Source organism: Bidens hawaiensis, unplaced genomic scaffold (assembly GCF_021521415.1).
Source record: "Bidens hawaiensis isolate Kalapana, Puna unplaced genomic scaffold, B.hawaiensis_p1.1 tig00016188_1, whole genome shotgun sequence".
Classification (NCBI taxonomy): domain Eukaryota; kingdom Viridiplantae; phylum Streptophyta; class Magnoliopsida; order Asterales; family Asteraceae; genus Bidens; species Bidens hawaiensis.
The window spans coordinates 454,636-465,626 of record NW_027492472.1 but is presented as its reverse complement, the minus strand read 5'-3'; the positions used below and the strand labels follow the sequence as shown (position 1 = coordinate 465,626).

The window sequence follows — 10,991 nt, the reverse complement described above, 5'->3', positions numbered from 1 at the left end:
GCAAGTTATGTATGTTGAAAGTTACCACATTATGGTTCATTCATAACATTTACCATTATTTTTCCCAAATCAATTTATTCTTTATTAATGAAACTAGAAAGGCTATGCGAGCCAAACCAGTGAGATGTCCTTTTCTTGGTCCGGGCTAGAAAACATTGAATACATGTGAGTATTTATTGTTAAAAGAAGAAAAATAGCGTTTTCTTTTTGGGATAACTAATGTCCAAAATACTTTTGTATTGTTATACCGACATGAAAAAAAATCTAAATCAGTAAGACAATAATATATTGTTGGCTAGGAACACAAATCGACTTGCACCGAATTTCGTATCGGTGCAATTAATTTAAAATCTAGGTTTTATACAAATCGAACATTTCTTGTTAACATTTCGAGTGCGATTAATACATCAAGCAAGATTCTCTCTAGGCAACAAGTACATAATTTCCAAAGTACATCTTTACTCCACTAAGTTTATATAACTAATGGTTTCATCTTTTATTAAAGTTTGAGAATAGACCATGAACCCACAAGTTGATATTGAACTCCCACAAGTTGTATTCTAGAGTTAAGAATAGGCTCTAGTATCCATGAGATGTCACATCGACATCTTTGTCCTATGAACCAAACATTTAAATCATCGGTAGTAGAATTAATGGTGACATGATTGCATTCGAATTCAGTCATTCCAATTTAATGAACTTTATGCCGTGCAAAATGACACTAAACAACCCAAAGAGAAATTGGTAGTTAGACTCCTCGCCATGGGTGGTATGGGAGGCTTTATCGGGGTGGTTTTAGAAGTGAACACCGCCAAGGGGCGGTATTGTGGGGCGTTCCTGGGGGTGGGGGGGGGGTCGCGCTCAAGAAGACCGGCGGTATGGGGTGTTTTTGTGGACACACACACACACATATATACTAGTTGGGTGCCCGCGCGATGCTGCGGCGTTAGCAATTTGCGACACTATACAGTCTATACTCGTTTATGTTGATTTATCAAATCATCTCGTGATATATTGTGTAGTACTTTACTTAGTTTTGTTATTCGTGCAATATTTTACAAAAGTTCATAATATTATTTGTTTTTATTAGTTATTAAAGTTTTCAGGTTCATAGCATAAGCATACGGCTGCCATGTAAAAAAGTTTTAAGTGGTCTCCCACTCCTGCATTATATATAGTATAAATATGTAAATTTACAAATATTTAAAAGAAGTTGTCCTATTTAAAAATCAAAGATCATCGAGCATTAATATTTCAAATTAAATAAGTTATTCCCACTTTGATTGAGTGGTAAGGTGGTTAATATGTGAAATATAAGGTAAATGATTCAAACCCGGTATATGCAATATTTCAAACAAATTAAAAAATCAACTTAAACAAGGATGAAATTATTCTAATAGTTTAGTTTGGGTGGTAAAGAAATGACATATTTGTATTGAGATAACACATTTATTATAAGTATTTTTGATGATTCAAGTATTTAACAAAATTTTAACTTTTATCTTATTCATCATTCCATTTTTAGCTCTCTTTATTTATTTAATAACTATTAACATTACAATAGTTTCCATAACATATAATAGATAGTTTGGGCTCATAGTACTTAACTAAGTTAAAATGAATTTGAAATTTAAAAAATAAAAAAATTACAATGAATTAAAAAAAACCCTTAAAACTTCATGTTATCTTTTTGAAACAGACACACTCCATTATTTCATATTATATGACTAAGTATAACCAGTTACTCTATATGAATTGTATATTACGTTATGTCTATTTATTTCACTAATGTTTCTTCTTTCCCTTGTGACCATTACATATGAGAATGAGATGTAGTTTAACACAAGTTTTTGTGACATGTGATTTTATAGTTGTCATACATTACGCTATGCCATTTTATGAAATTTTCATATTATTGTTCGAAGTTAACAGTGAACTTATATGTGTTAAAAGTTGTTATATGACTTTTACAATGTGTAAGTTTTTAACGTTTTTTTTTAGATGTTTTTTTTTACTTATCTTGTCAACATAATATCTCATTTATGTTTGTTAACGATCAACATACAAAGTAAAACTTAATATAAGTGGCATGCTTTTATAACATTTTTTTAATTAACCATAATAAAGTGGCAAATTATATATTTTAAGCTAGATTTTCTTAATGTCTCCAAGTTTGAGTTTATTTTTTTATGTTCAAACTTGCGTTGAGACTCGTCTCAGACAAAGTTGAGCCATGTTCAGTGGTGTAGGCAGCTTTAGAGGAACGGGTTCGGCCGAACCCGTTCAAATTTTTGTTTTTATGTTATATATTAGTGTATTTTGACATTGCACCCGTAGAAATTTCAACATCGAACCTGTAGAAAAGCCAAATCTAAGTGATAAACAATCGGTCGTCCGTCCCTCGAAATTTTCCGAACCGGTAGAAAAAATTTCCGACTACGCCACTGGCCATGTTCGAGTTCGGTTCAGTTCCTTGATAGGAGCTTAAAGTGTTTACAATAGTTACAAACTTATATAAGATTAATACAAATATTTCTTGATATAATCTAATGAAAATATTTTTCAGTTGATGTTTAAACATATTATAGTTTAAGGGATGTATGTAATTACGAAAAAAAATGATTTTATGTTAATAATTTTGATCATGCTATTAATAAAGTCAATAATTTGTTTCAAACTTATGTTTATACTTTAAACATATTATATGTTCATAATTGTATTAGATGTCATGCTAAAAATTAAAAGATAAACAAAACCAATTCACACTTGTTATGCGGTTTATTTATTATAAGGGTTAATAACATATAATTATTAAGTTAAGACATTAAGTTTTGTAATTTGAATTGTGGTATAATTGGAAGGACTGATTTTGTAATTACATATTGGAGGTAAAGTAAAATAGAAAACATGGGTTGAATGTGTAACATGTTGTAGGTTAATAATTGCATACTTGGCTTGTACATTAATGATCTATTAACTTGTACATTATAAACTACACATAGATGTTGAAATTTTTTTATATCAAAACGTTGACAAAAATAAGCGCGTCACAACGGTAAATTCGGTTTTTTTAAAAACATAATATATTAAAAGATATAGAATAAATAAAAATTATAAATAAACTTGTCAAATAAATGGGTAAAGATTAGGGAGTTTATATGTAACTATTTTACAAGATTTACATAACTTGATTGAAGTAAAAGGACCATATTTGTAAGTATATTTGAATGAAATAATGTTAACCGTTTATGAAATTACAAAAGACCATATTACCCCTAAAATTTCATAACATTATGCATTGTGTGTTGTACAATTAGCAATCAATCTTATACCTCTTAAAAATTAAGAGGTCCTTGACTCCTCCTTTATATATAGTAGATATATATATATATAATGGGGATGGTAAAGAGATTTTATACCATAACGAGACGTTATGAAGAAGGGTTTTAAAGCCCCTCCATGTTGAACAACATTACGACAATTTAAAGATAATATATGTAAATGATTATTATTACAAAACTCATAAATTAATTAAAAACCTTAATAAACCCTTAATGATTAAGGTTTTCTTAAAAAAAGTTGTATGTTAATATTATTGGAGTATAGTTTTATCACCTTATAAATCTATTTATGCTTACAATTATTAGCATTAGTTTTTATACATATCTATTTTTTTTACATTTATGTAAATTTGTTACTACATAAATTTTACACATATGTAAACTTGTGGTTTATATATGTAATCTAAATTGTTTTTTTTAATATGATAAAACTAGTCTTAAATAATGTTAATATATAAAAAAATTAAAAAAATGTTTGGTTGTTATGAGTTTTTAAAAATTCTTAACTTTTTTGAATTCTGAAATAATACCAACCATGTATGTAAATATCTCATAGATAGTTAAAAGATTAATTTCATATATACCCTTACATATATTACAAATATCATATATATCTAAGCAAAACTTAAAATATCATATATACCCTTACAAAGTAAATAAATATCATATATGCCCTTATAAACTCAATTAAAGTATCATATATACGCCTATTAATTAAGGTTTATTGGATTTTAATAATCCCTAGTGACTAGTATTGGCCGATAATAATCTCTATTCATTTTATCACCACTGGCGGTCCCAAATTTCAAAAAATTAGCTCCCAATGGTCCTCCGTTATATTTTTTTTTAGAATTTCAAACTAACTTTTTAGGGCTTTTGATCGAACGGAGAATACAAATCGATTGATGTAAAACTTAACTTGAAATGGTGATCCAAACGACTTGATTTTTTGCTTCAATTTGTGTGTTTGAACTTCCAATTAACAAAAAACAAGTCGTTTGGATCACTGAAAAACATTTTATCGCATCTAATCATACTATTGTAATATGGTCGTTATTAAAACTTTTTAGTTAATTGGGTGTATATGATACATTAATAATTTTGTAAAGGCATATATAATATTTTTAGTTTTGCATGAGTATATATGATATTTTCGATATTTGTAAGGGTATATATGAAATTGCCCCATAGTTAAAAGATTACCATCATTATCTCAATATAAAAATAACATTATAACTTACGGAAAACATCAATGAGTTTTAGGCCGTCTTTAAGCCCATTTGGTGTTCCTAACAATTGCGGGTGCCTCATCCATATGTTATCCCTCTCATCTTCGCTTTCTTGGTCCGAGACTTGCTTAAGATTCATGAGTCTTGCAAGTTGGGTACAAAAAACAAGGTGTTGTATGGGATCATTTTTACGACATGTCAGTGTAATTGGAAGACAATAAATGAAGTTATCTTCCATAGCAAGCTGGCTAACTACTCCAAAACGATGGAAGACATAAGATCTCTCAACTTTTTCGAATAAAGAATCGTTATTCTTTTATAAAATTGTTATGGAAAGATTGGTGTAGCTTTTCTTTGTAGTTTCCTCGTTGTTGTTTGGTGACGCTACTGTTTGCTAGGTGTTTAATAAATTCGTCGTTCCAAAAAAGAAGAAGAAGGAGGTGTTGTCAAACTATAAGAGGAGCTCGGGTAGTTGGCGACGTGACTGATGTTTTTATGCTAAAAAAATTAAAATGATTATGATATAAAAAAAATTCTTAATTTAAAACTTTTATCATATCTAGAGACTAGAGTCGTATGATTTAAAATACTTGATACGAATTTAAGTTTTAATATATTGGCCAAAAGTTAATTTGGTAGATACATTGACATTTCTATCGTTTTAAAATGTCAATGTTATCCATATGGACCATATACACTTTAAATTTTCTTTTTTTATTTTATAACTTTTGTGTAAGTATTTAATTTCTAAAATGAACTGAAATAAATCAGATATATATTGTGTCACATGTCATATTGAAAATTTGGTGATTTATAATATTCTATCTATAATAGTTAAACATGTGTTATGTTTGTAAAAATTAGTATTTCCTGTGGGGATTTGCATTAAAACTGACTAGTACCGAAGTTTGTACTCATGTGATAAATATTTGAATTTTGGTTTGCTAAAAGTCATGAAGCATCAACATTTTCAATTAACACCGTTAAGATGACAAACGTACATCAAGCAAGTGATTCACTCTGGGCACCTAATATATAATTGCCAAAAGTACATCTATGCTTTAAAATGATGTTGCCCTGTAAATAAGGGCAAATGTTTTTTCCCCTTAAATTTGTATGCCAAAAGATCATTATTGACTTGAAGTATAGAATGACAATATTGAATCATTACACGTTGGTAGCATTATGGAATGTGGTGTGTGATCTAAGAAGTCTAAGAGCATTTGCAATGAGGCTAACCGATCCTTTAACACCGATGTTAAGGGGAGAGAGGGGGTAGCTAATGTGGATCGGATGGGGGAGAGATATAGGTCCATTGCCAAGGACTAACGACGGGAAATCTAGGTTATTTTTGTGAAGCGATAGAAGAGAGAAGGTGTGAGGCTCGTTAGAGAGGAATGGTGGTCCATATGGCAATGCATGGAAGTGATGAATTTGAATGAATACCTCTATTTGCTTAGAAATCTTGCATTTACATGAATTTTTATAGCATAGAAAGCTATTAAGAGATGAGCTCACTTGGAAAGAACAAATACAAGTTCTTTGGTGAAACTACTATCACGGAAGAAAATAACAAAGATAAATGGACATTCATGGTAAAATTAGAACAAGGCAAAAGTGATAGGTACAATCCAAGATTGTTAAGGGAATAGAAAATCAGGAGAGTTTATACTATATTGTATTTATTTATGAAGAGGATCACTATCACATTGGTCTTGGGTATTGTAGTTTCTATGGGCTACACCTAAAGCTTGTACATGTTGGAATTTATATATTATGGATTATGATATCAAAATAAGCGAGAACTTGAATAGCTTCACCAAATGCGAAAATAGTAGAAAAAAGCGAAAACCCACCAAGTGTTCAAGATTAGCGAAAACTCTATCAAGGGTCGGAAAGAGAGAAAACTAGCTATGAGTTTTCGCATTTAAGTGGATTTGTATAAATCTGACTATTTGTTTGGTTTGAGGTGTGTGTCATTTGTATGTGTAATTTAGAATGCAAGATAGGCCGTCCAGTGGGAGCTCACCTGGGATGGATCAAGCATAAATGATGTATGTATGTATGAGTTGTCAGCATTCAATTCTTAAAACTATGTTGACTTTTTGTCCATAGTAGAAGGATATAATCATTTAGTTATGAATACACATACGATTTTGGTATTGTTGATATTAGTAATTACACACACATATCCATCTTAATGTATATCAAACAATCTAGTTGATGATTGGTCCTAGCAAGTGGTATCGGAGCGGGTTATGGATCGAATTTAGCTTAATCACTATTCGATTCGTGATTGCTCTTGATATATGGGTCATTATTCCACAAATCTTCCATTTGAGACGATAAATGTTCGTTTTGGTGAAGAAATTGAAGGTTTTATGGTAAATTTTTGAAGAGACAACAAGTTTAGTCAAAGTAATTTCGTGAAAATCAACCTAATATGAAAGTGAACTGGATCCAAATTAGAAATTGAAACTACTAGAATTTAATACAAACCTTGGTATGAAGTGATACTTATTTCACTTCATTAATATTTAAGTTTATTGGCATCGTGTGCAAATTTTAAACACACACAAGATACAAGTTGTCTCTAGCCTACAACTTTCTAGGCTCCATTTTATTAAATGTGTTACATGGTACTTTAATCATTCAAGTTACTGTCAAAAAACTTTTATCAACTATATGTTATGTCAATTATCTAAACTTCTAGGAGAGAAATATGTTATTTTCATATTTAGTATATAAAGTTATGTGTTTTACTTCTAGTAACTATTCATGAAAAGAAGACCATGAAAATTAATTAAATTGAAATTAAAGGAAAGTAGATGGATATATAAATAGAGAGCTTATTGATCAAGGCTCATCAATTCCATTATAGTACTCCAAGTACCATCAAACCCTAATATTGAATTGAGAGATGAACACTATGAGAATGGAAGCATTTCTAAGGTTTTGTGTAGCCTTGCTCTTACTCACCAGTGCTTGCTTGATTAGATTTGATTCCCAAACCAGTTTTATTTTCGTTTCATACTCTAGAACTGCAACTTTCAAAGACATGAATGTTCTTTTGTAAGAACCACTCATCTCTCTCTCTCTCTCTCTCTCTCTCTCACACACACACACACACATACAAACATATATATTTTCTTATATATTATATTTTGTTTGCTTATTAACGAGGAAATATGTTTTGGGGTGAATTAGTGTGTTGGTGTTCTTGGACATAGCAGCTGGAGGATATAATCTGATTCAACTTTTGATCAAATATCTGTTATACAAACAATATCAGAAACTAGATATGAGGGGTTCATACAAGCATCTTGCTTGGTTCTCTGTCTTAATCGACCAGGTATGTATGCTTCATGTCCGTCATCATTCTCAACTTTGCTTTCCTTTCGTTGTTTGATCGTGACTTGTGACAACCCATATTCGTCCTGCGCCATTATTTTCCTTCTCATGTGCCAAATGACGCAACACATCGTCTCTGGCACCAATATAGGTCGGCGACAAGAATCTTATGTGCCAACCATAATCTCTTGTGCCGCCATATTTCTCTTGTGCCTAAAAGATTAAGGGATAATTTAACAAATTTAATGGCTATTGACAACTTTTTTGCTCTATAGGACTATTATTGTGATTTTCCCTTTGCAAAATATTTTTTGATTTATATAATTATTTAAATTCGGCTATTTATTACTAGATAATTTTTATTTATATAATCATTTAAATTAGGCTATTTAAATTTTTATTAATCTAAATTTAAAACATAAGGTCACATGTAACGAAACATTACAACTCATCTTCACATCCAAACACCACTAACGGGTAGGTGTTTTAAGGGCTTTGGGGCAACAACATTGGAGGTAGTACGGCATGGGGCGCATGTGGTGGTTAAAACGTCACCCTTTAATCTTTAATTAACCAATAATAACCCCATCAGTTCTTGATTTTAACTAATTAAGTAATTCAGTTATAAATTAGTTTGAAATTATTTTAATATATTGAACGGGTAAAAACGTTACACATTTTTTTGGGGCTATTCACCTACGTGATAGTGATGTGGTGGAACATATGTTTTTCATTTTTTTAAACCACTATTGATACCCTAAATACGTTTATGATACATCAAATGAGCAAAGAAAAACAAATGCCTAACATTATTTCTCATCTTATCTACTTAAATGGAAATTGAATGATTTGAATCGACACCAATGAGATTAACGGTGTAAAAGAAATTGGCATTCAATACAGATAGGATCCACATAATTTCTAACCGTTAAATGGTCCATAATTTCTAACCGTTAAATGGTTCATGAACATGAAAACTGTTGATGTATATGATTTAAAACACAGGCGGTCGCATACATGATTTTCGCAGCAAACTCGGCATGCCTTTTGGCCGCTACATACGCAGTCACCGGTGAACATCATTTGTTTTGGTTGAAATTATGCAACAAGTTCACCCGATTTTGTACTCAAATTGGTGGTGCCTTACTTTGCGCCTACGTTGCGGTCCTCTTGATGGCTGTGGTCTCATCTCTTTCAGCTTACAGTCTTTTTAGACACTATTCACCCAAAGCATTCCTTGTTCTAAAGTGAAAAAAACAAGGTCATTGTATGTTATAGACATGTTTTTATTTTATATATGCTAGTGATATAATCATATAAATTGTAACTATAGTTAAGGATACCTATGAAGGCTCTGACTCATGGGTAGTTGTGGTCAATTTCCACATGTATAATAGAAATAATGCATAAATGATCATTTAAAGCATAGTATTACTTGTTAGATAGTTAGATGTTGAGGAATTAATGGGTTGGTAAGGTAATACCATCATATTTAATGATCAAGTTGCCGAGAACATACTCTACTTGACCGTTTACCTTCTCCTTCGATGATATTGACATGTTACATGATAAATACTTGTTAATTAAAAGATCAATCAATGTTTTAAAAACTAGTTTTTAACTCAAACCCAATTGGGCTAAAATGTGGTACAATTGTGAATTGGTTTGTAACGGGAGGTTAAACCTGGTTGAATAGATTACCTTATAATTTCATATAAATGCAACTTTCACTCAAAAATAAACCAAAAGTGTGTGATTTCATAAAAAAATATAATATAAAAGTTAATCCATAATAACATATATACAAAAACACTTGATTTTCAAAAAAAAATAAGCCAAAAGTTTACTCATTTGAATATTAATCACTAGGTTAAAAGTAATTTTTAGAAAATATGGCCGCAAAATATCAAAAATCTCTTGGACTTAAAACCGGTATTTTATATAAAACCGCCGGTTCGATGTTCTAGCATACCGTCCAAAAATACCGGCCTAATATGCGAAACCCAGTATTATCGGTTCAACAGGCTAGTACAAACCGATTTTTAAAACACTGATATCAATGCCCATGAGTTTTACGAATTATGATAATTACGGCGCCCACAACGTGCATCTAAACTCGAGGTCTGATGGAAGACGAGGGGATGGGGTAGACTCTACCATTGTGGAGGAAAGTCTGCGGTCGAAGATCCGTGGCTGAAGACTGATAAATGGACGAGTGTGGGCCCATGTGTCACTCCAAATCGATCTTCAAATATTTGATCTGTCACATATCATTATCATCACACAACAACATTTTAGGTTCTTAATTTGGTTATACGATCGTATATCATTGGGGAAATAGCTTGCAAAAAAATGAATTAATAGGGGTGTATATTATCAACATGATTCACAAGGACGACGTTGCCATCTCTCTCATAAACTTTCCTTAGAAGTGATAGTATGCAAGTAAAATAAGTAAGTGCACATCAATAAATGCTTAATAAAATATGTTATCATGCATTGAGACTTAATGACTTATTTTAATGTTACGTACCCGCAATGGTTGGTTCAGGGATTAATGTGGCTCGTGTCAAGGACACTTACGGACACTTCTTTCATTTCTGACCATAATCGGCCTAAGATGTTTCTAATGAGTTTCTCGATGACTAATAATTTTGTGTTGAGGCCCTTGAGGCCCATGTATCTAAAAAAAAGTAATCAACTAGTATTAAAACATGTGCGTGGCGACGGAAAAACAAAACAAAACTTTTGCATGTTCATGTCAACGAAATAAACTACGGAAAATGTTCAGAATAGCCATTTTTGACCAAGCCTTTCCAATTTCAGTCATGGTTTTGAAAAAAAAAACTAACATAGCTATTTTTTCCATCGGATCCGACGGAATTTCATCAACGACCAACAGAATTCGTTGACTTGTAAAATTTCGCCACACGTTAACGTATTAATGGATCCTACAGAATTCGTTAAAGTCAGATCTGACAAAAATTTTAACGGATCCGAGAGAAATATTCATCTCCTACCTCCTAAACCCTAAACCTCCATCTCCATGTATCTTATTTCTCCATAAAAT

General features: G+C 31.2%; 1 protein-coding gene across 1 annotated transcript; it reads left to right on the top strand.

Annotated features, from left to right (window-relative positions):
- Positions 1-7,394: 7,394 nt before the first annotated feature.
- Positions 7,395-9,338, top strand: LOC143550771 (CASP-like protein 2C1). Its single transcript, XM_077041364.1, has 3 exons — positions 7,395-7,642; positions 7,778-7,922; positions 8,927-9,338. The coding sequence occupies exons 1-3, from the start codon at positions 7,491-7,493 to the stop codon at positions 9,170-9,172; spliced, it is 543 nt and encodes a 180-aa protein (XP_076897479.1). The 5' UTR covers positions 7,395-7,490; the 3' UTR covers positions 9,173-9,338.
- Positions 9,339-10,991: the final 1,653 nt, after the last annotated feature.

Excerpts from the sequence above, each read along its gene's own strand:
- LOC143550771 (XM_077041364.1), top strand. The coding sequence starts at position 7,491 with ATGAACACTATGAGAATGGAAGCATTTCTAAGGTTTTGTGTAGCCTTG. Across the intron at positions 7,643-7,777 it reads AAAGACATGAATGTTCTTTT|TGTGTTGGTGTTCTTGGACA; the intron begins GTAAGAACCACT and ends GGGGTGAATTAG. Across the intron at positions 7,923-8,926 it reads TCTCTGTCTTAATCGACCAG|GCGGTCGCATACATGATTTT; the intron begins GTATGTATGCTT and ends TTTAAAACACAG.